Below are 25,419 nucleotides of genomic sequence, written 5' to 3'. Positions count from 1 at the left end.
GCCTCCTCCGGTCTCCCATCTTCTTCTCTCTTCTTTCTTTCTATGGTTCTCTTCTCTGGTTTGCTTAATTCTCATATACTTTCATGGTATTAAAGCAAAATTCAAATATTTCACGTTGAGTATATTCTAAGGCATTATCTAAATGAAAAACTTTAATTGACACACCAAACTGTGTCTTAATTTCAAAATAAAACAGTTTAAAGGTAAAAAAAACTCAGAACGATCTTTTGACAGATATAACTACGTCATACGAGAGTGATCATCAACAAAGGTAACAAAAGAAACAAAACCTAATTCTTTACACAACACGGACCCCAAACATCGGAGTGAACCAAAGAAAACAAGGAAGAACTACGAGGTGGATCACGAGATGGGAATGAGATACAGATGTTTGGTTGTGTTTGTGTTGTTCAAAACCTTCGCCCTAGAATTGATAAATTATCTACGCGTGCTACCAAGTGTGTGTTTCTTGGCTATGCTTGCACTCAAAAAGGTTATAAATGTTATGATCCAATTACCCGTCAACACTTTATCATTGCTGATGTGACCTTTGAGTCTACACCTTACTTTTTTGTTGAGAGTTGTCTGATGGATGTTGATGTTCTAATATCTCCACCAATTCCAATCCTTAGTCCCTTTACTGACTCTCCCTCTAATAGTGTTCCAACTAAGTAGTTGCAGGTCTACAAGCGTCGTCCCAAATCCATTTCCACGAATCAAGCTGCTCCTTCACAACCGCCCTCTACATCATCAGACTCCTTACCTGAGTATCTTCCATCTCCGGACTTGCCTGTTGCTCTTCGTAAAAGTTCTAGTACTTATACTCAACAGTCTCAGATTGCTTATCGTGTGTCTCAATTTGTTATCGTGTCTCATCTTCCACCTTTACTTCACAACTTTACCTTGTCTTTATCTACTATGTCTCTATCTATTGGAAACATGCTATGGATGTTGAGATGGATGCTCTATGGGATCATCAGACTTGGACTCTTACTGACTTATCCTTAGGGAAGGAGCTTGTGAGGTGTCTCTGGGTGTACACAGTTATATACCTTCATAATGGTTCGGTTGAGCTGCTCAAAGCTTGGTTGGTTGCAAAAGGCTTTACTCAAACTTATGGTGTTGATTATTTTGAGAGCTTCTCTCCAGTGGCATGTCTTAATTTAGTGTGAGTTCTTATCTCCTTGGCAGTGAAATAGTGAATCTTGATTGGCCTTTGTTTCAGCTAGATATAAAAAATGCATTTCTTTATGGTGATCTTCAGGAAGAAGTTTATATAAAGCAACCTCCAGGATATGTTGCTCAGGGGGAAAATGCGTCCAAGGTATGCCGTCTTCACAAGGTTATATATGGGCTGAAATAGTCTCCACGTGTCTAGTTTGATAAGTTTAGTAAAGTTATTGGTGGCTATGCATTTACTCAGTATTTCTTTGATCACTCTGTGTTCGAGCGTCGTCGGGTAGATAAGGTCGTGACCGTAGTTATGTACATTGATGATATCATAATTTCAGGTGACGACTCTTCTGGCATTGAAGAGGTCATGGTATATATCCATCGGAATTTTCAGATGCAAGACTTAGGTGTGCTAAGGTATTTTTTGGGGATTAAAGTTGTTCATTGTAAGAAAGGTGTCAGTTTGTCTCAGAGGAAGTGTGTTCTAAATCTTCTCTTTGAAACTTGTATATTGGGTTGTAAGCCTGTTGACAACTTTATGGATCTGAATCTGAAACTTGGGGTGTGTGATGGCAAAGAATTTGAGGATAAACATCAGTAAGAAAGATTGGTTGGAAAACTTATTTATTTGATTGTCACTCGTCCGGATATTTCCTTTGTTGTTGGAATCATCAGTCAATTTATGGAGAGTTGCCCTTACCACTGGCCCATTTCGATCGTGAGGTTGAAGACAACCTTATGTTGTTATTTACATATAAGGACAACTTTACACAATACCCCCTGTTTTCAGATTTTATTCTATTTTTGGCAGGAGCCTCATGCATTGGGTACGCCCTTTTCTATTTTATCCCCACTATAATATTCCAATTCCTGAATAGTACATTCTCTTTAATTTAATTCATCGTTTGTCCTTGCTCCCGTTAACTTACCAAAAGGGACCCAAAACTTCCATTTATTTAAAATTTTGCCACTAGAGCCCTAACTGGAATTATGTATTACTCTTTTGGGCTTAGTTGACAAGGCGTCAGCATCTAGGCGTCCTTTGCTGGAAGGGTGCCTTGATCGCCTTGAGTTTTTTCCTTCCTTCAATGCCTAGGATTGCCTAGACACCGTGACAACTATGCTTGTGGGCCTATAGTGATCCCAAAGCAGGGTTTGTGACCTAGGATTGCATCATTCCCAACAACAAAAGAGAAAACAAGTTCTTATTGTTCACTTTTTCAGTTTTTCTTTTCTCGTTTTCTACTCCAGTAAGTTATATTGCTTCTTTTTCCCCCCCACCCCCTTTTTCGGTAGTAAAGTACTTAACTTCTTATATCATATATCCAATTGCATACTCTAGTCCTTTTTATTGTTATAATATGGTATCATATTTCTTGTTTTCAACGAAGTATGCCTAGGTGTCAATGCTTTGTCTCTAGAGGTCCAAAGGCCAAAGCAACAATTCAAAACTTTGATAACCTTGGAGCCAAAAGGTAACAATGAGGATAGTTCAATTGAGGTGGTAATACATCTTTTAAAAAACGAGCATCCCAGTACACGAGGCTCTTGCTACTGCAAGGTCTGGGAGGGGCAAATGTAGGCAGCCTTACCCCCCTACTTCGCAGGAGAGGCTGTTTCAAAGTTTCAAACTTGCAACCAACAGGTTGCAATGCTACTTAACCGTTGTGTTAAGGCTCGCCCACTGGTCATACATCTTTAAAATAAATTATATGTATATATATATATATATATGTATTATTTTTTTTACAAATGTGACGGTCGTCGCTTGGTGTGCTAGCAAGGTCTCGTTACCGCCAACGCAGTCACATTGAGGTTGCCCGTTCTACCAACGGGGTATTTCTCTCTCAGCAGAAATACACCCTGGACTTACTATCAGAGATTGGAATGCTAGGGTGCAAGCCAGCTGATACCCCTCTTGAAGCTAATGTTCGCATCTCTAGTAAAACAGGTGACCCTGTAGACAAAGGGAGATATCAGAGATTGGTTGGGAGCTGATTTACTAATGCAAAATTGACCTCAAACCAGGGAAACCAGCGGGAGATCGATTGCAGCAGGATCGATACAATTAAAAGAACAAAAATAAAAACTGCAACTCTTTTTTTTATTGGTACTTTTCTGTTACATATGAAGAAGAATAAGAAGAAGATAAAGAAGAGAAGGGGGTAGGGGAATGGCTCTCTCAGCCTGGGTCTCTCACCCATAGCTATCCCAGCTGTTGAAACATGGAATTTCTCCCATAACCGATGGCAACAAGGCCTGAAAATTCTTTTCTCCAAATCTGATTCTTTCTTATAATAGGGGGCCTATTAATAGCTTAGGCAAGCTCACAAAATAGAGGGTATAAAATAGAAACTTCCGAAAACCTAGGAAAATAGCAACTAATGAAAAATAGAAACTACTAAGGATTTATTGATCCAGCCTTCTAAACAAGCAAGGAAACAAAAATAGAAACTAATAGTGATGTAGTCCTAGGTAGGAGTAATCCCACTAGGAGCCAGGGGAATGGGTTCACCTAACAAGGCTGGCCGATTGGGACAGCTTAGGCTAATTAGGGTTAGGGTTAACTAATGGTAATGGGGTTTATAGGGTTTTAATATGCAGGTTTTAAAGGTCTTAATGAACTAGGTTTGGTTAGGTTTGAATAAGTTTTTAAATTTAAAAAATTTTAGGTTTAGGGTTTCGGGTTTTGGGAATGAAGGGGGAGATGAGATTTAGGGTTTAGAGCTGGAATTAGGGCTGGAGCTTAAGGTCGAGTGTTAAGGGCAGTGTAGGGGTATTTCGGTTGTACAATGGGCAGATTTAGATGGTTGGATTGGTTTGGGTGATTTTTAGGGGTTTAGGTTTTAATGGAGAAGGAAGGGGATTAGGGTTTTGATTGAGGAGATGGGTTTGAGACTACAGTCGAGTGGAAGGGTTGACTCAATGATGCTGTGATTAAAATTTGAAAGCAAACAGTGGAGGGAATAGGGCTGGACTGATTATAGAAGAAGCTAGGGTTTATGGGATCGATTAGGTTAGATGGGGGGAAGAAGAAGCGAAGGATAACTTGCAGAAACTGTAAACACTTACTGGATTTGCAGATCTGCAACAACAGTAGCTTGAAGAAGCTTGATTGAAGAAAAGGACCTCCCGATCTACAAGATGCAAGGAGTCACCGGAGTCCACCAGCCCTCACCCTTGATATGACTCACAAGGGCTCCTTGATATTACCCACAAGGAACACTCTCAAAGAGCAAGCAGCAGCATTCATGGCAGCAGCATAAAGAAATGATTTTTTTTAAAGCATAATAGGTGGGGGAGCCTCTCCCACGATCTCTTATTAAATAAAAGGCCAAAGGCCTAATTCCTAGGACTAATACAACTCTAATCTCCATCCAAAACCGTGGAGAAGTACAATTAAGTGATTTAAAACAATACAAAAAGCATAAAAAACTCAATTGACCCTAATGACTTAAATACAACTTAAACTACTTAAAATAAAAGAAGATTCCCTACTAGCCAATAGGATATAAGAACCTCTTAGCCAATAAGATCACTTCACTTAAATTAGACCAATTGAACCAATTGGATGCAACCAATTTAAACCGGTTCAATTAAAAACACAAAAATAAACCAAATATTGGGCTAATCCCGTATGCAACCTATATACCCATATTTTAGGCCCATAAAAGTAGCCTATTACATTAGAAAGCCATGGGATCAAAGGCCCAACATGTATGTAACCCAACCCTAGACTTATTCCCAATGAAACAAGCCCTATTTGATAATGAATCTGCATCAACTAGATTTTGTAACTAGGTACTACTAAGAGAATAGTAACAAAATAAAATCAGATCTTCACACCAGCTGTCCATATCAGCCCCCAAATCACTGTTCACGTGAACAGTAGCTTTTAAAAAAAAAATTGTCTTGGTCTCTTTTCTTCTTCTTCATGCTTCTCTCTGGGCTGGGGCTGCCATAGGTGATGTTCCATCGAACCAACGAAAACTTGCCACATCATCAAACCAGGCTGCTTCTCACTGCAATCAAATCCACAACCTTGCTGGGCTGGTTTTGGGGCTTGTTCCTGCAGGTACATATGGACTTGTGATCTACATCATTTACCTTTCCCATACCAGGTCGGATATTGCCTTTGTTGTCAGCATGGTGAGCCAATACATGCATGATCCTTATTCCACTCATTGGGATGCTGTGATCCGTATCCTTAGGTATTTAAAGGCTGCTCCAGGCAAGGGAATTTTATTTTCTCCTAATGATCATTTGCGGGTGGAAGCTAGACTTTGATTAGGCTAGTTTTCCTGATGATCGCCAGTCCATTTCTGGCTACTATACTCTTGTTGGAGGTAATTTGGTGACCTGGCGAAGTAAGAAACAGACTGGTGTTGCCTGTTCTAGTGTTGAGGCTGAATTTCGTGCCATGTCTTATGGCATATGTGAGTTGATGTGGATTTAGGGACTATTGAACGATTTGGCACTTCCTACTTCACTGCCCATGATATTGTATTGTGACAACAAGTCTGCTATTAGTATTGCCCATAACCCTGTCCAGCATGATCGCACCAATCAAGTGGAGATAGATCGTCACTTCATCAAAGAGAAACTCGAGCAAGGATTGATCTGTATTCCCTTTGTCAAGTCTGATGACCAGTTGCCCGATATCTTCACTAAGGGATTGAATAGTAAAGTTTTTTTTCCTCTAGTATGCAAGTTGGGAATGTGTGATATCCATCCTCCAACCTAAGGGGGATTGTTGTAATATGGATTAAAGGGTAGAATTATCTTCGGTGTTTTATGTTGTGTTGCCCTAGGGGCATTTCTGTCCTTGTACTCTCCTTGCATTTATTATAAATAGACATGTGATTGTGTCTCATTGACACAAGTCACAATTCCCAAAGTTATCATGTAGTAATTTGGGTTTAAGGGTATTTCAGGTATGCTTGTAAGTGTACGTTGTATTAAGGGTATACTTGTAATATGTTCCTTTTCCTTCTATTATAAATAGAACATGGCTGTGCTCTCTTGAGACACAATTCATTATTCCCCAAATCATTTTCATGAGTTCCGCTCCGCATGCCTATTACACTTACACTTACATTTACACACATACACTGACTATTTTGTCATCTCGAATGCTTGAAGCTATGTTATTCTTTTCAATGAAAATGTCACTACAAGAAATCTTACAAAGCAGGGTACTATTAAGCATGCAGAAAGTAAATTACACACCTGATGGAGACCAAGTCTCCCACTCTCAGTGTAGAAATTAACAATGCAGATGTCTGGTGACATCCCAGGAAGTACCTCTTCTACATTGCGAAGTTTCGGATCTTGCTTTATGAAGGCATGGGAATCTCGAATTGCTTCTTCAACCAAATGTTTCCACAAGTAACCAACTGGATGGAAGTGTAAAAGTGTGTGTACTTTTTTTTTTTTGGGGGGGGGGGGGGGGGGGTACTAACTGAATGATTCAACAGACAAGAAAAATACACAACCTACATCATAACATTTTGCACCATATATTTATGACCATCCAGAGGATGCAGTAAATCAGATAGTGATACTATCTGGTAAAAATTAATTTTCATGCAAATGAGGCTGAAATAATTCAACGGTGAGTCACCTAATGGAGTCCGCAGTAAGTTAATGGTTCCCTTCTTAATTCTTCCCTATTAATGTATCTAATAACCGTGACATTTCTGGAATAATATGGAAAGCAGCAGCACCAATATTTGCAAAGAAGAAAGAAAAAAAAAGTACTAAAGCTCAGAAGAATTGAAGGAGATAGTACCTGATTACTGTGACTGATGTATTTTTTTAGAAGCACCATTCCTTGCCTCAGGATAAGTTTTTCACTACTCTTGAAGCACTCATGTTCTTTCTTTTTTTTTCTTTGTTTTTTGCAAATAAAGAAGGTTTGAGTGCTAATGGAGACCCACTTTTACTTTGGGATATATCAAAAGGAACAGCCATGGGTAACTGCTCAGAATGTTCTGTTCCAAGGTGATCTGCTGCTTCCTTCTCAGAGGATATCTTCTCATGACTAGTTTTTCCAGCCGGGGAAGGTATGTCCTTGCTAATAGAAAACCTATCACGCTGGTTGGCAGAAGCTACATTAGGTGAGTATGACTGGTGTTGACTGTGCTGAGCCTGAGCCTGAGCCTGAGCCTGGCAACAGAGTTTTTCCAACCGGAATGGATGGAATGGATTTGCCAGATTTGAGGTCTCTTGTTTATCAGTTTCTGGTCTTGGCTTTGAAGGGGTTTAAGAGAGGTGAACGAAGGGACTGTACATTTCAAAAATGGCATCAATGACGGTGCAGGGTGGGTTTGTAGGGACAGGTTGGGAGTGGGGAGTTAGGAGGGAGGAGGGAGGAGGGAGGAGGGAGTGGTTGGGGCGATGTTCCTTACCCAGAGAAGAAGCATGAGAGACAGAGAGGATGTTGGGGGTATTTTAGGTTGTTTTTTTAGTTTATCTTAGTCACATGGGGTCTTAGTCACGCATGTTCTCTGTCTAGGAGTGTATCTATGCCCAGACACATGAGGTGGGACAGGGATGGGGTCTAGGTCATTCAAGGGGGACGGATCGATCATTTCGTCTCTACCCCATGTGTTCAGACGCCCTACACCCCCAATGTAGAGAACTTTATGACTTTATCCCATCTTTTTAACTTAGTAACTTCTGAATGTAAAACATAATTAATACATTAGGTGAGTATGACTGGTGTTTTCAAGAAACTCTGTTGCCTGAACCTTGTCAATGAATGAAAATCACAAAGAACAGAAACAATCTTGACTAGCGATACCTTCAGCCAGTTCGATTAAAGGATGCATTTGGCTTATATTAATGCATAGTGATCTGTAATATACTACCATTAGTTGTTGTGGTCTGTACCTACCATGTAAAGCACTCAAAATACTTGTATACATACCAAACTCTATAATGAATGAAATATGCAAATATTTATTTTCTAACAGGTTATCAGAGCCATAAAAAAAAAAGGGTACAAGGCTACCGCCACTGCAGGGTATGGAGAGGGTCGCAGAGAAGCTGTTTTCAGACTTGAACCCGTGATCACTTGGTTACAATGGAGCAACCTTTACCGTTGCACCAGAGCCATTAGAAACGGAAAATGGTGAGAGTCATCTCTGCGTACAGAGAATCTAAGCCCCTCTCTGCCAATCTTCAACTCGCCACCAACACTGCCCCTTTTTTAGTTGCACCACCCCCGCTGTCAGCACCTAGAGTAACTTCCTGTAACAAAAAGTTGAACACTGGACATAGAGTTCGGCTTTCTGAATTCTTCTACCAGAAAACTTTACCACTGCATCCTATTGGATGTGAAGTGTTCTAAGATTGAAACAAGAACAAAATGAAATTTTACCAACTGTCAGTAACTGTGTTAGAAGTCCAAAGCTTGCTAAAGATGTTAACCAAAATTTTCAACAATATTACTTAGATTTTTTTTTTTTTTTTAAAAGTATTACTTCACTGCTCAAGTAGTGTCTAAGTGCCATCATTTTCAGCTACGCTGTTAGTATTTTTTACGAATTAATATTTACACTATATCACAAGCACTTTATATCCAAACATATGACACCCACTGTTCTGAATAATCAAATGTAGCATGAAGGAAACAACAACTGGACCAAAAATTCAAGGACAAAAGTTATTATGGTTAGGAACAAGCATGGCCGAAGATAAAAGGTTTTGTAGAGGGTGTTCTGTATTCCTTTACCATAATATACCATTGGCACTACATTCAACTGTTTGCTCAAGACAACAAAACATACATCCATCAGGGATGTAACATCCAAAGGATGAACAATGTTCACACATGAACTGAGGATATTCTTGACCACGTGAAAGTATGGATCCCCCTAGAGATGAACCTCAACGATACTCTGACCTCCAGTCTTCATCATCATATTCATCATCATCATCTTCTTCATAACTGACGATAACACCAAGCTCATCATCAACAAGAACTTCTTCCTCATATAATGCACCTGAATCTTCCGACTGATGCTCAGATTGATTACCCGAGACACTGCTTTCACCTTCTTCCGCTTCACTATGGGAATGGACTTCATCCTCTTCAGATGTCTCCTCATCGGGATAATCATTCAATGGATTATCTTCAGCTGAATTTCAAAGCAGATTTGAAAATCAAGAGAGAGCATCTTGGCTGTATTTAGAATAAGAAATCAAACAAATGAAGTGTACCATTTGAATCATCACTTTCATACTCAGAATGACTTTGGCCATCGTAGAAATCCTCCTCATCAACTTGAACCCTGGACCAACAGCAAGGATTCATTTTGAGAAGATATAATGACAAGTGAAAAGAAAAAGAATTTTTTTTTTGGGGGGGGGGGGGGGTGGGGAGTGGAACAACAATTTGAAAATCTCTTACAGAGGATATGCATCTGAGACATCAGTTGCATCCAGATTATCGTTCACAGTGTACAAGTCATATACGTAGCTATCTGTTGATGCTGCAAAACATATAAAGAGGATTCACTGAAAGCATCGAAAGTCGGGGAATCTAATAATTGAAGAAAGCAGGGGGAAGGGGATAGGTCCATAGTCCTCCAAGCTGCCATGTCGAAAGAGAGATTATACATCACCAGTTCACCATATTAAAGTCTTGAGCAACAAAGAAAATAAAAAAAGAGCGTACCCAGTGCACGAGGCTCCCACCACTGCGGGGTCTAGAGAGGGTCATAACGTACGCAGCCTTACCCCTGTTTTCACAGAGAGGCTGTTTCCAGACTCAAACCTATGACCACTTGGTCACAATGGAGCAAACTTACCGTTGCACCAAGGCCCACCCTCTTAAAGTCTTAAGAGCAACATTTTTATAAATCAAGCGGAATCATAAAGATAGGTCTGACAAAAAACAGACTATGCAACAGGACCCCAATGTAATCATAGGTACAACATTTCGAATCTGTCCATCCATCTAATATGCCTGTTGATGAGCACACAACAGGAAATGATGGGCAATTTGAGAAAAATTCCACTATTGCACCTTACAGGTGATGGAGAATTATTCCACGTCTTACGGGTGATGTCTACATTCTTGAACCATGACGAAATATAGATTAAGATTCATGACAACTTTCCATCATGGTGAAGGGGGAGGGGAGATAGAAAGTAGGTCCACAGAGTCAAAAAAAAAAAAGAAAAAAAGCACAAGATGATCCTAGATAAAAATAGAGAGTCAGTACAAGGCTTTCAATTACTTATTTGATGGACATATTGGAAAGGCACAGATAAAAAGGAGATCCATAAACTAGCATCCATTAATAAGTAAAAGCACTACAACTACAATAATATAATAGTGTGATGATCCAAAATAATATAGTAGTTGATTTCTCCCTCACAACATTTAGAGCAAAGCCCTCTTGGATGGAACATCATGAGAAGCTCCTCAAGACAAGTTTCCGCCTCGTGGCAATTCATTGGTGCTCAAATTTCATGGACCAGTTACCCACAGTACCATCTATCAGCCTGGTAAGCTTGGTACAAACCAAATTTCCATGTGGAGATACAAAAATAAACAATAGGTTGGCTGATAAGAAACCATTTTATTTAAGAAAAAAAAATCATAGGAGACAACATAGAAAACTAAAGAAACAACAAAGAAAAACGACGGCTGCCACAAAGCAACACCATAAGCAACACAAGATGAGAAGCCAGATAAAGCTCCAAAAACTGGTTGAAAATTCAACTTAGGAAATTTTGGCTCAACCATAGAAAAATTAGATATGTGGAAAAGGGACCCCAAATTTGACATGTAGCTAATACACAGGTAGAAAGCCATCCACACGCTCCACTCCCTAAGATCCAACCTCCACATGTCCCAAAAGTAGTGGACCATCATGAGAAGAAACCCCAAATTTGACATATGGCAAATCCACAAGGTGTGAAAGTCTGAAAGCCATCCAACCCCCAAGAACAACCTCCATGTGGCCCAAAAAGTTGACTGTCATGAGAAGGTTTCCATGACAGGGCTATTAGGTAAGGTTTTCACCTAACAATTATTTTGTCAATAACATAATTATTTTAACATATTAATAAAAATTCTGATCTAATGGAATGCCAACTGAATACTACTCTTTTTTTTTTGAAAGTTAGGTCCCAAGGAGACTTGAATAAATGACTTCTTAATTGTGACGTTTTGGTCTTTGCCAACTGAACTATCCCCTTGGAAAACCAGCTGTATACTTGGCAACAAATATTCACCAATAACTACTTGGCAACAAATAAAAACAAGAAATGTAACACTGACAGGAAGACCCATGGAAGGGAGATCATCGTAATTCGGAGGTGCATCTAGAATCTCTGCACCAAGACACCCAGGCCTGCTAAGCAAACAGTTAACTCATAATTTATGGAGTAAAGGGATGACTTGACAAAAGTGCACAACTAGGACATAAATTGGCTGCAGAAATATCAAGATCAAGGGTTATCTACTCGAGTGTGCACCCCTTTTCCATCTGAGAGCTTTCTTCCTCAGACCGACTGTTTTGTCTTCCTGGTGGGTTTTCTCCCACTGTGAGACCTTTAATTTGCTTTTCTTTTCTTTTAGTGTTCTTCTATTTGAGTTTTCTTAAGTTGCACTCTCTGTAATACGATTGGATACAGGAGCCGATCTTGATGTTCTCATCTTAGAACACAGATATTGGCTTGAACTTGAGTGAGGAAAAAAAAAGATCAACGGATGGCGCCTTGGATTTGTTCACAAGCTTTCATTGGAGTATCCACTAGAAGCTTTGGATGATATTATAGAAGAGGAAGGACTTTTGATTGGACATGAAATAGTGAACAGAGGACCAGCGGATTGACATTTAGTTTTCGTCACAAAGATTTTCGGTGAGAAAAGGTTGCCGATCATGGTGAAAAGAACAATGGATGGGGCATTGGATTTGTTCACAGGCTTTCAGCCCTAGGTGTGTTAATTCACAGCATTCCAGTTCATGATTAGATTCTATTTTATGATCAGATACCCGAATCTTTATATACAATTCTTGGTTAATAGTTCATATACTAAATCTTTGCTGTTAATAGATCCTTTTCTTGGTCCATGAATCTGAGAACCACTCTTTTGAGTCTCAATCTATTCTATACCATTTCTATCAGTCTCTTGATCAGATTAATGTTTTCTTTCAATAATTCAGTAATTATTATGTTTATGAGTTTCTTGATTGATTGAAGAACTAAAATATAAAATACCTTCTCTTGTGGGCCCTATTGCTCTAAGGCTCCATTTGGTTGGATGGGAAGCATAGTTATCAAGGCGGGAAGGCGACCATGGTGTTTTAGAGGGTAAAAAAACAAGGCGACACCGCCATGGCGCCCAAGGCGTCCACGGCAACCAAGGAATTTGGACGCCATGGCGACGCCATGATAACTATGATGGGAAGGCAAAGGAAATTGAGAAAAGATGAGGAGAAAGAAATGAATCTTATACCTACCAGACCCTTCAGTTCTAAAAGGTGTTTTGTTTTATGAAAAAATGAGGGATTTCCCATTGATTATGTAAGGAAAATGAAAATGGATAAGTAATAAAAAAAAAAAATGTTCACAATTTGGAAAGTGAAGGAAAAGTTCCCTTCAATCAAGCGCGAAAAATAAGGAAAATGCAAAATACTTGTTGCACTTACTCACAGTTCCTCTCATCATCCATCTAAGATCCAACCAGACAGAGCCCCATAGATCAAGAACTGATTTCTGTCAAAGAAATTAAGCCTATACCGGGCCCTTCAGTTCTTGTGGGGGGGGGGGGGGGAACTCTTCTTGAGCATTCACCATGGTGGTCCTCTCCTAAGACTTTGTTTTCTTGAGCTTCATTCTACTTATCTTTTCTTTAATTTCTCTTCTCACCTTACACACCACTCTCAGCTGTAAATTCCAAATTCAAGCCCCACCCCCTAACACGTCAAATGCAATCTCACATTAAGCACACTGAAGGTTTTGACGTTTTATGGTTATGGGGCTGGCCTTTTTCAAATGTTTTTTTTTTTTTATTTATCGTAGTGGGCTCAATTATAAACCCCAACATTTAGTCCAAGGGGGTACACAAATTCTATTTTTGGATTTTAAGTCTTTTCCAAGTAGCATTAGGAGTTTGGAAGGGTTTTTTTATTCCATTTATTAGTATTTTATAGTAGTAATTTTCCTTGTGACTTGAGGAATCGAATAATGTTCTTTCCAATCTATTATTGGTCAGCGGTGGTTCAAGTTGTATTAGGATTAAACAAGTTCCAGTCACAATAGGAGTCAGATTTTAAGAGTTCTACTAATGTAAGGCTAGGTATGAACTACCCTATCCCCAGATAGGATCACAATTGTGCCCCAAAACAAACACCGACTTCAACAACAACAACAACAACAACAACAACAACAACAAAAAACTCAGACTTATCCCAACTAAATGGGGTGGGCTACATCGATACAAAAAAACAAACAAGGTAGGAAAAACTGAGGTCTGCAAAAAAGGCGAATGAAGAGATGGGAAAAGAGGGATGGGAAATTAGATGAGAAATGAAAAAATGGAAAATGACAAATAAAAGATGGAAAATAATAAGAAAAATGCGAGATGAAAGAAGAAAGTAAGAGGAAAGAGGCACAGCCCAACAAGTCAGGAGAAGCTCAGCTAAATGGAGTCTGCTACACGGATCCTTGCCCTCCAGTAAGCTCTATCCGAGGTCATATTTGGACAAGACCTAGACTATGCATGTCTTTCCTCACAACTTCTCCTTTGGTAATTTTAGGCCTGCCCCTAGCTCTTTTAGTTCCTTTAATTGGGATTATATCACTTCTCCTTACTAGGGCGTCCCTAGGCCTCTGTTGAACATGCCCATACCACCTCAAACGACTCTCTTGGAGCTTGTCATTGATTGGGGCAACTTCCAAAGTCAGCTCTAATATGTTCATTCCTTATTTTATCCTTCCTAATTTTTTCGCACATCCATCTTAACATCCTCATCTCTGACACACATAGCTTCTCAATATGACACTTCTTAAATGCCCAACATTCTGCCCCATACATCATAGCCGGTCGTACAATACTCTGGGCGCACCTCTCCATTTCATCCATCCCACTTTAATTCTCAGTGACACATCATCCTCGATGTCACCTTCTTTATTTATGATTGACCCCAAATATCTAAAATAGTCACTTTGTGGTATCTCTCTTTCTTCAATTCGCACCATGTCTGTATCCATTATAGTATGACTAAAATTACACATCAAATACCCTGCCTTTGTTCTACTAACTTAAAGCCTCTTGTTTCCAAGGTTGATCTCCATAGCTCTAACTTAGTGTTAATCCATGCTTTTGTCTCATCCACAAAAACGATATCATCGGCGAAGAGTATACACCACGGCACCTCATCTTGAATGCAATTGGTTAGATCATCCATGATAAGCACAAATAGAAAAGGGCTTAAAGTTGATCTCTGATGTAACCCAATCGTAATTGGGAATTCATTGCCCTCACCTCCCACAGATCTCACAAAAGTTACCACGCCCTCATACATATCTTTAATTACATCCACATATTTACTCGATACCCCTCTCTTCACTATAACATGCCGGATTAAGTCTCTAGGGACTCGGTCATAGGCTTTTTCCAGGTCAATAAAGACCATATGGAGATCCTTCTTGCTCTCTCTATATCTTTCCATGAGCCTCCTAAATAAGTAGACAGCTTATGTAGTGGATCTACCTGCCATAAAGCCGAATTGGTTCACCAATATATGAGTCTATTCTCAAACGGGCTTCAATAACACTCTCCCAAAGTTACTTCAATAATTATAGCTTTATGATCTATAGTTACTGCAGCTTTGGATATCACCTTTATTTTTGTAGATCAGGACTACAATGCTTCTCCTCCCTTCATCTGGCATCTTCTTTGTGTTCATAATCATGTTAAACATGTTGGTTAACCAATATACCCCACAACCTCCTAGGGTTTTCCACACTTATATTGGAATCTCATCTGGGTCTGGTGCCTTCCATGCTTTCATCTTTCTTAAGGCTTCTTTAACTTCAGCCACACTAACCTTTCGTACATATCTATGACGTGTGGTGTCTTGTTGAAAAATGTACTCCTCTGGGCCATTTCTCCTCAATCTATCTCCATTTAGTAGATCACAAACATACTCATCCCATCTCTTACGAACACTCTTTCATCATCACCCTTGATACACCTCACCTAATCGAAATCTCTATTCTTCCTTTCTCTCATCTTAGCTATCTTATATATAGCTTTTTCCCCTTTTTGTGTTTAGGTTAATATAGAGATCATCATATTTCTTCGCCCAAGCCCTACCCACAATCTTTCTAGCTTCGTTTCTGGCATCATTATACCATTTTTTATCCTCTATTTCTTTAGTCCTTTGCCATGTCTTAAAACAATCTTTTTTGGTCTTAATGGCTGCTTGAACCTCATCGTTCCACCACCAAGTCTCTCGAGGGGCCTGATGAATACCCTTCGCTTCCCTTAACACATCTTTGACGACCCTCTTAATACAAGTCATCATCTCATTCCACATTGCATTGGTGTCTCCTTCAAAGTCCCACTTTACTTGTTTGATCACATTATCAGTAAAGTCCTTAGGGACTCTCCTTTTAATCTCCACCACCTTATCTTAGGGTACTTAGGCTCCCTCCTCCTACACGTTTGTGCACTGAGGCACATATCCAGGGCCACCAGTCTATGTTGGGTGGTTAGAGGCTCTCCCCAAGGAAAACCTTATTGTTCTTACCCACCAATCTGTCTGCCCTTCTTGTTAGGAAGAAGTCCATTTGGCTGGTATGATTCCCACTTTCATAGGTAACTAAGTGCTCCTCTCTTTTTTCAAAGAGAGTGTTCACAATGGAAAGATCATAAGCTACCGCAAAGTCTAGGATTAAGGTACCCTCTTCGTTCCTCTTCCCAACACCGACTTCAAACTTTAATAACAGTATATAAACTACTAACTAACAATAAGATAAAATACCCCTCAACCCCTAAATAATATGAGACAATATTACATAAAAAACTCAGTCAAAGAGTATACCAACAGCAGCCCAAGAGGGCCTATCGCAGAGCATAAACCTGAGAGTAAAACTCAAGAACTTAAAGAACTCCAGATCAGCATCTATAGCCACCTGATGGGCCTCAAACTCCCATCATGTTTTGGTCCTGGTGGAGGGGTGTTGGATTTCCAAATCTCAAATGATTCTGATGGTCTGATACAGAGAAATGAACAGGTCTTGAAAACAGAAAGTAGATCCCAGAAATAGAAATTAACATGCTGCAGACAAATCCAGCCGTTTGATCTACTTCAAACCAATGTCTGCTGGTACTATTCCTTCCTTAGATCTATTTTCTGTTCCTTCTGTTTCTTCCCTTCTTTTCTTCCATCGAATCCTTTGTTCCCACTTTCTTTTCCATTGGCATCTTCCCCTTTTCTTCTCTATTTATGTTTCTGTTTCTTCTTTAACCTTCTGGGTTGCTGCTACATATTTCAATCACAGACATTCATACTCAGTTCTGTTATCTGAAATCTGACCAGAACTACAATTTGGTCCAATCAGATTCCCTAGGAAGCCTGAGTCTTCTGTTAATTGGGCCCATCACCTACAGGCTTTTTGACGGTCTTTGGATCCCTGCTTGTATCAGGGTTTATCATCCATTGTCCTACATAACATATTAGTTGATATATAGACACTTCTGAAGATTTACTCACATGGTCATCCCTATAACCTTTTGGGGCAGTTCAACACCAATTGCTTGAAAAGGTATGCTAAGACAAACATATACAAAGTTAAAATCTTATCCTTAGAGGTAGAAATAACAGGACAAGTACCTTGTTTGGACATGTAAGCTTGAATATCAGATTCGATTTCTGCTATAGCATTAGGAAGGAACTCTCTTATTAGAGGCAAATAATTACACAAAATTATGTTATCCTCCAAAGTGGTATCCCTGCATCAAACAGGAAATAAATCATTGCAACAAATAGAATAGTGTATACAGAAATAATACAAACTAGCTCAACTTACACCCGTTCTTCTGCCTCAATGGATGGTTCTTCCTCTGCCTCAACACGAACAACATCATAGAGATGACATATTTCTCGTAGTGAATCATCAAGTACGGTCTCTTTGTTTTCTTTCCGGCTCTTCCATATTTGTTCAAAGCGAGCATTTTTTGCAAGAACCTGACAAGAACAAAAGATTTGAAATACTGAAAGCATTCAATTAAAATTAATTTAGCAACTGTCCATATCCTTGAGCAAGAAAGAAATTAAGAAAAGGAAAATACTAGGCATTTTGAATTGTTACAAAACCAGAGCAAGAAAACCAGTATGCACAAGATTGGGAGGCCCATAAGGTGCTAGTGGCAGTCCAATGGGCTGAAATTGACCTTTGAGTAGTCACATTATAGTTTGCCTTTTTATTATTTATTTTTTGTTTCATTGTAATGGGCCTAAATTATAAATTATAAAGTTATTACACAGGATTATAGTTAAAGTGTTTGAGTTAGATTAAAATACTTGATGGCTAGATAGAGTTTGTTTTGAGTTTATTTACTTAATTAAGTGTGGGTGTGATTAGGAGTCCTTTTACGAGTTAATTGAGGAATTTAGAACATTATATATATAATACACCCCCATCAATTAGAGATGATTTGAGAATGAGTTTTTTTAAGAGTTTTGGTACTGTTGAGCAATGCATATAGTATTGGTATCCCAGACCTGATTTCTTCTCCTCTTCTTCATCCCAAGCAGATCGATCTCAACTCTTTTTCCTCCCCTTCTATCGATCTGATTTTTTTACCTTAACACCGGAGTCCCTTCCTTTATCTCAGATCTGAACATAGATTTGACCATGGGGCCTGCTTGCATCTGAGATGCATAATCTGATTTTCATATACCATCAGTTGGTTCTGATGTGGGACAATAAGTAATGGTAAAGGGGAACAAGATGGTCAATATGGGTGAAGCAACAGACTCTACTATGACGATGAATGTTCTACATATTGAGGTGGTTATTCCCCATATATTTCAAGACGAGGATATGCCATCAACAATTAATCTTCTGAACTTGATTCATAATACTGGTGCGAAGCATGAGACATTCACCTGAGTTCTTCTATTCTGCCCTTCTTAAAAACTCAAGGCAAGTTTTTCTCAACACCGGGAGGAATTGATGCAGTTGCATTCGACATTAATCCCGTATGGAGGCCTATGCGCAAGCTTGGGAGGCCCATAAGGGGTTGGTGGCAATCCAATAGAATGAAATTGACCTTTGGGTAGTTACATTATAGGTTAGGCCTTTTATTTTTGTCAGGTTTCATTGAAATGAGCCTAATTTATAAGCTCATAAAGTGGGGATAAAGTTAGTACATTGGATTAGTAGTCAAGTGTAGTTAGATTAAAAAAATACTTAATGGTTTGATAGAGTTCTGTTTTGAGTTTATTCATTTTATTGAATGTGTAGTGTGATTAGGAATCCTTTACAAGTCAAATTAGGAATTTTAAAAAGTAGTTGTCTATGTAATACACCCCCAATCAACTAGAGATGATTTGAGTAAAGAATAATAGTTTTTTTAATAAAAGTGATAATGCTAGAGTGCTAATAAGGGATGAGGACATTCTGGAGAGATGGATAGAGTATTTCTACAGCCTATTAAATGAAGTCATTTTGAATATTAGTGCCTTGGAAGATTGTATTACTCATTAAGAATTTCAAGACACCATTTGTCGTAGATATATACGCAAAACTAGGGTGCCTGAAGTGAAAAAAGCCTTTAAAAGGATGAAAGTAGGCAAGGCACCAGGCCCAGATGGGATCCCAATAGAAGTGTGTAAAAGCTTAGGAAGTTGTGGTTTAACTTGGCTAACCAAGCTGTTCAATAAGATTATGAGCACCAAGAAATGTCAGATGAGTGGAGAAGTATTGGGGTCCTGATTTACAAAAATAAAGGTGATATTAGAGCTGCAATAACTACAAAGGCATAAAACTAATGAGTGATTCGATGAAATTATGGGCGAGGGTTATTGAAACCCACCTTAGAAATGAAACAATTACAACCGGAGAACCAATTCAGTTTTATGCTAGGAAGATCCACAATGGAAGCTTTTTCTTACTTAGGAGGCTCATGGAAAGATATAGAGAGGGCAAGAAGGATCTCCATATGGTCTTTATTGACCTAGAAAAAGCCTACGACAGAGTCCCTAGAGAGTTAATCTAGCATATACTGAATATAATGATTTCAAGTAAATATATGAACATAATTAAAGATATGTATGCTGGTGTGGTGACAAGCATAAGAACTGTGGGGGGTCAAAGTAGTGAATTCCCAATTACAACTAGGTTACATGAAGGATCAGCCTTAAGCCCTTAAAAGTTTGCACCTATCATGGATGATTTAACCAGAGACATACAAGATGAGGTTCCTTGGTGTATGCTATTTGTTGATGATATTATCTTGGTGGATGAAACAAAAGCAGGGATTAACACCAAGTTGGAGTTGGAGATCAACCTTGGAATCAAAAGGTCTTACGATAAGTAGAACAAAGACGGAGTACATGGTGTATAACTTTAGTTACACTGGGACGGTTAATGAGGTGGTGAATGTCGATGAGAGGGAGATCCCACAAAGTGATTATTTTGGTATCTAGGCTCAATCATAAGTAAAGAAAGTGACATAGAAGATGATGCTGCTCAGAGAATTAAAATAAGATGGATGAAGTAGAGAGGTGCATCCAGAGTGCTATGTGATAGGCTACAATGTATGGTGCAGAATGTTGGGCAGTTAAGAAACGTCATAAGATAAATTAAGTGTAGCGGAGATGAGGATGTTGAGATGGATGTGTGGCAAAACTAGGAGGGATAAAGTAAGGAATGACCATATTAGAGCTGAGTTGGGAGTAGCTCCGATACATGATAAGCTTTGAGAAAGTCGTTTCAGGTGGCATGGCCATGTTCAACGGAGACCTTGGGATCCTCCAGTATGGAGGAGTGATTTGATTCAGATGGAAGGCACAGTGTCAAACAGGAAAAGTATGTATTGTCTGGTATGTTCAAAGGTTTTCAAATAGCTGATAAGGATGTCTCACAAGGAATAAAAACCATCTATCCTTAAGGACCAAATAAGTGGAATCCTTTTAATACCCCCCAAAAAAAATCCCTTCAAATATGATATATTGATATCAATATATCTATTGTACCATAAAACATAATGTTTGATACTATACAAGTAAAACAGATGCGCTACAAAAGTAACAAAACTAGCACAAGAGAAACCCTCTCCAAAATAAACATGGAAAATGTCGCCTAGAAAGAGACAAGTACTTAAAACGCTGAACATAAGTAGGCATTAAATTTACCAGTTAATATACCTCATGCTTCTGCCTGGCCCTTGATAACAGTTGATCTCGCTTTTTCTAGGATCAGGAGGGAAAAAAGTATTAGTTGAAACATCTGAAAATTTAAATCCTGACTTTAAGAAAATAGAAATCCTATGTCAATGTCAGTTGAAAAAGGTAAACCAAATATTAAAGAGAGAACCATGTAGATTTTATTTTCAACACTCCATGCCAGTAACCTTAAGATCAAGCAATGAACAGATCCAAATAAAAAGGACAATCATTGATATGATGGAAATAAGTGTGATTCCACAAAATGTTTTCAGTAAGCTAAGGTTCAATTCATCACCTTGTTTGGATCCATCAGTTTTGAAGCATTGGAAAATGTTGCTGAATGCCCAGTCCAATTTATCAATTTTAACTGGAAGGGACTTTTGCATGCATGCATTTTGTTGGTTAAAATGTAATACAATCAGGTATGCCAATTGCTTTTTCGATACAATGATTGAACAAAAAAGAACTCATGAAATGCAACTATTAGCGTTTCACCAAAACCTCTGGTTGAAATTTACTTTTAACGGCCCTCAGGACTGACATATCATTACTCATACCCTCTTGCACCAAGCAACAAGAGCACAAGGGTTGGCCTCTAATGGCAATGGAATGGATTTGATGTCTTTCTCTTACTTAGAAAGGAAAACACAATCGGAGAAGAAGATTGATTGCATGGAAACTAAGCTCAAACAATTATCTACCGAAAAAATTAAAACAAGGTGGATATATTTATCCAAAAATATACAATCAGAGGGATTGAACAATGCTAGGCATAAAAAATATGACGTCAATATGGTAGCATGGACCATCTAGTAAATCCACATTATAAAGCCACAATCTAGTTCTTTCGTAGGCTAGTTTTGAACACAGCTTATCAAACAGCACCACAGTAGCATCACAAAACATCAGTAGAGAATGTTTAAGAATATACCATACAATAATAAGAACAACAGGAACAAACTCTCCTGAAGAATCATAAAAATTGGCAAAAAATGGAAAAGTTGACCCCAACACCTTAACCAACATGCCAATAGCCTTCAACCTGCAACCTAGACTACCTAGTTTCCAATCCCAACTTTTTCAAATCCTGACTGTACAACCATGCCTCTTTTGACTTTTCACATGGCCTAAAGTTTCCACGAAATTTCCATCTCTTCCCCACTTATCCTGAAAGTGGAAAACCGTCCCATAGATTTGATACTATCAAATTGTAAGTCCATGATATTACCAAAATACAAAAGATGACAATTGCACCTTATTCAATTTCAGTTTCTTTCTTTTTGCAAAGCAACAATTATTAAGAGAAAAAGAAATTGGGAAACGTGGGTAGAGAGTTTCCTGTAGCTAATAAAATCGTCCATTCACTAAACAAGAACTACTGAATAGTTCAGTAATAGTCCCAAATAAAATGACTTAAAACAATTTCACATCAAGCAATTTCCACTTAAGTATAGAGAGACAAACATCACTCATCTGGAAAGTGGTCTATTTTTATCAGTTTATCAGAAGACTTGGACCCTTCTTAGCTGGGGTCATACCATCATAGAGCTAGCAGACACTTAGGTGGCCAGTTGCCATGCTCCTACAGATTTTCAAGGAACCTGGGTTACCACCTCTGATATCATTTAATGGTACAGTGTACTTTTCATTCTTTGCAACCTGATTGTAGTGTTAGTAGATCTCCTAGCAGTTATATGAATATAAGTTCTCCTAGATCCATCAATATGAGAGTTTCCTTTTTCTTTTTCCCTCAATCATCATTGATATCTGATCAATTCTTTAAAAAGGAAACACTTACTTGAAAATCATCTATTAGCCCTCAGGGTACATTAAAATTTTCAAAGTGAGCATATGCATGGACTTATTCAGGATTGGGCCACACTGGACCATTGGGTGAGTACGAGCACCCTAATCCATAGCATGGAGGCCATAAAAGCCCATATTACATTATGGGGCTGTCTCTGGCTGGATTTGACTTTAAGCCCAGCAGCCCAGAGATGGAACTGAGGAAGCCTTGTCCAGTTTCCCCCTAATGATTTCCACAAAGGTTACCCCGCAAAGGGGGATGAAAATACAACAACCTAGGCACAAGGTCAGTGAGTGAACAGATATTTGTCCTTTAAAGTATACACACCAGCAATACCGGCTATAGATTATACCAACCAATGGGCAACGACTATATTGCTCTTTATGCTTGAATGTGTGATATTTAACTAGTAAAAGTAAGATGTATTGTAGATCACAATGCTTATTTCACAATTAATTTAATTGACCTATCGTTTACTTGAATTAGAGAGAATCATCAACAGACTACTGAATTTAAAAATTCACAGGTTACAATTCAACAACTCTATCTACTAAGAATATATTTTATCAGCATCCCTCATTGAAAATGGGGAAAAAAAGCAAGGAATTTTAATTTGGACCAAATCTATCTGGTTGACTCAACAATATGCAGGAGGGGGGGGGGGGAGTTTCTTTTGAAACCACAATGAGAATGGCAAAAGGTTCTCTAGCTTCAGCTGCTGAGGATATACTTTAGAGGGAGAAAATGAACCTACATTCTCTTGTATGAAGATGTGTCTTCGCTCCTCAATCTTTGTTCTGAATCCAGATGCGTCTGAAGATTCAGGCTGTGTTTAAAACAGTCACTTGTTAGGGAGCTTATAATTAAGTTCAACATATCCCCAGAAGATTAACAAGAATTGACAACTTGGTAACGAGCACAAAGCTCATTTCCAAAAAACCAACTCAGTGGACATAATCTAAGTTGGTCCTTGGCAGTCACTACTCATGAGTAGATCAATAAATAAGGGAAGTATAGAAGAGATAATCATCAAGAGACCATCACACTGACCACAAATGAATGCAAAATATCAACTGCAGCCTCAGTACTGCTAACTGTCTCCACATGCTGTACAAAAATCTTTTTGGTCTTCAATTCATCTAGACAAAAATTATGACATTGCATCAGCAAAATGAAAATAAAATTATAAAACAAATAAACATATAAATATCGCTAGCTTGAAATAGAGTTCACCCGTATGGCCGTAAAGTAGAAGATGCAAAATTTGATAGATTAAAGAACAAAAGTATATCTCTATAGACGTTGAGAGTTGAGACAGAAACAATGGATGACAGGGAAAGTCGGTTTTTCAAATACAATAACTAAATTATGGATGCACAAAGTTACACTGATTGTATCATCTGACTCATTTTCAACTTGCCTAGTACAGTATGAAACAGATGAAATGTCAAATATTTTTAGCAACATTGCATATGCAGTTAGTGCTTTCAACACAGTCTAGAGAAAAACCATATCAAGTAGGGGTCAAAGAACACAAGCCCTAATAAATCACCAACATACTACATATACCCATTCGAAAAGACAAAGTGGAACAAACTATTGCTTCTGTAAATTTCATTAGTTCTAGCATAATTCAACTAGATTAGGAAGAAAGTACAAAAATAAAAAATAAAAAAAAAGCTTAGTGCCTCCTCTCACCTTTCCCAGTCGAACCAGAGATGAATAGCTTCCCAAAATCCAATAAAGGCCGTTTGACTGGCCTCTCAGTTATCTCTAGCCCTATAACAGAGAGGGAAGAAAAGATAACCCAAAAATAGTGAAAATACTCAATACCATCAAATGAGAACAATGCCCCTGGTGGGGGGGAGTGAGAAAACTAGAGAAGTCAAACTCACAGAGCCCGTCAACCCTCGACTGGGAAGCTTTCCTTTTTAGCCGAACAACCACTGGCTTTCCGTTCATGGGCTTCGATGATGAAGGAGAAGAAGAGCTTTCCCCAGTATCAGCCATTGTGAACGCCCCTGCAGAAACAATGTAAATTGGGGTTTAAGTTGGGGTTTTGTAATGACATCAAATGATCAAGATGCCAGTAAGGCTTTCATTCATGGAAATTTTTGAGAGAATCAACAAAAGAGGGGGAAAAGGGGATATGAGAGAAACTAATACCAGAAATAGTTGCCTCCAACAAAAGGTTGAATATCAAGTGCCAAAGAAGAAAATTAAAGTTAGATTGCGGTGTGAACTATGAAGGTCTGAACCAGAAGGATTGTCTAAGCGGAAGAATTTGAGCGCTCCAACAGAAGATTGTCTAAGCGGGAGAATTTAACGTTTCTGATCTGGAATGGCATTCTGAGACTGAAAATTAGGGCTGTAAACGGATCGGATTCGGCTCGGATAATGCTATATCTGCATCCGCATCCGCATCTGATTAGCTATCGGACGGATTCGGATAGTGCTAAACGGATACGGACACGAATATGGATCGGATATTTTATCTGTTTACATGTAAATACAGCTTTTCAGATAGCTATAGCCTATCCGTATCCGCATCCGTTTAGCTTTCGGACGGATTGGGATAGTGCTAAACAGATACGGACACGGATATGGAAACGGATTTCGGCTATTCATTTACACCCCTACCGAAAATGACCGTTTGGTAACGGTCTCAAGAACGCCGTTCAGAACAAAAATGGTGTTTGATAAAACTTGTTCTTCCCTATTTGATATTAATTACAATAATGCAATTTCCTTATAAATTATACCAAAAAATACTTGTAAAATCCTTTTATCTTACCAACCTTAGCATAAAAATAAAATATCTCATTAACATAACCAAAATAATTATAAAATATGTCAAATTTCAAAGGTGCCATTAAAATTGGGTTTTTATGTGGATTAGTGTCATAGTGCCATTAAAATGGTATGAACAATTGAATAAAAAGGGCCTTTGGTGGATTTGAACCACCATCCCCTTGGAACATGCTCATGTTCCAAATGCTCTACCAATTTGAG

At 38.6% G+C, this 25,419-nt stretch overlaps 2 protein-coding genes across 6 annotated transcripts in view; both read right to left on the bottom strand.

Annotated features, from left to right (window-relative positions):
- Positions 1-7,131, bottom strand: part of LOC122651465 (alpha-ketoglutarate-dependent dioxygenase abh1-like) — a 109,434-nt gene extending 102,303 nt beyond the window's left edge. The window contains exon 1 of the mRNA XM_043844860.1: positions 6,965-7,131. Coding sequence (XP_043700795.1) covers positions 6,965-7,003 — 39 coding nt within the window. The 5' untranslated portion in view covers positions 7,004-7,131. The remainder of the gene's footprint in view (positions 1-6,964) is intronic.
- A 1,774-nt stretch (positions 7,132-8,905) lies between these two features.
- Positions 8,906-24,699, bottom strand: LOC122651463 (RNA-directed DNA methylation 4-like). 5 transcript variants are annotated; one of them, XM_043844857.1, is made up of 11 exons: positions 24,666-24,699; positions 24,303-24,428; positions 24,106-24,186; positions 23,452-23,546; positions 23,162-23,233; positions 20,580-20,624; positions 17,236-17,393; positions 17,040-17,158; positions 9,590-9,671; positions 9,400-9,470; positions 8,906-9,317 (listed from the first exon to the last, which is right to left on the bottom strand). In XM_043844857.1, exons 2-11 carry the CDS (start codon positions 24,415-24,417, stop codon positions 9,067-9,069), a joined length of 1,089 nt encoding a protein of 362 aa, XP_043700792.1. In that variant the 5' UTR covers positions 24,418-24,428; positions 24,666-24,699; the 3' UTR covers positions 8,906-9,066. The 5 variants fall into 5 exon arrangements, with proteins under 5 accessions (XP_043700792.1, XP_043700791.1, XP_043700794.1 ...); XM_043844856.1 differs by having other exon boundaries at positions 9,590-9,673; positions 17,039-17,158; positions 20,580-20,621; positions 24,666-24,696; XM_043844859.1 differs by having other exon boundaries at positions 9,590-9,673; positions 17,039-17,158; positions 20,580-20,621; positions 23,458-23,546; positions 24,666-24,694.
- Positions 24,700-25,419: the final 720 nt, after the last annotated feature.

The sequence above is a fragment of the Telopea speciosissima genome, chromosome 2 (genome assembly GCF_018873765.1).
Source record: "Telopea speciosissima isolate NSW1024214 ecotype Mountain lineage chromosome 2, Tspe_v1, whole genome shotgun sequence".
Classification (NCBI taxonomy): Eukaryota; Viridiplantae; Streptophyta; class Magnoliopsida; order Proteales; family Proteaceae; genus Telopea; species Telopea speciosissima.
Note: the sequence above shows the minus strand (reverse complement) of the source record. Positions and strands in the feature narration are given on the sequence as shown.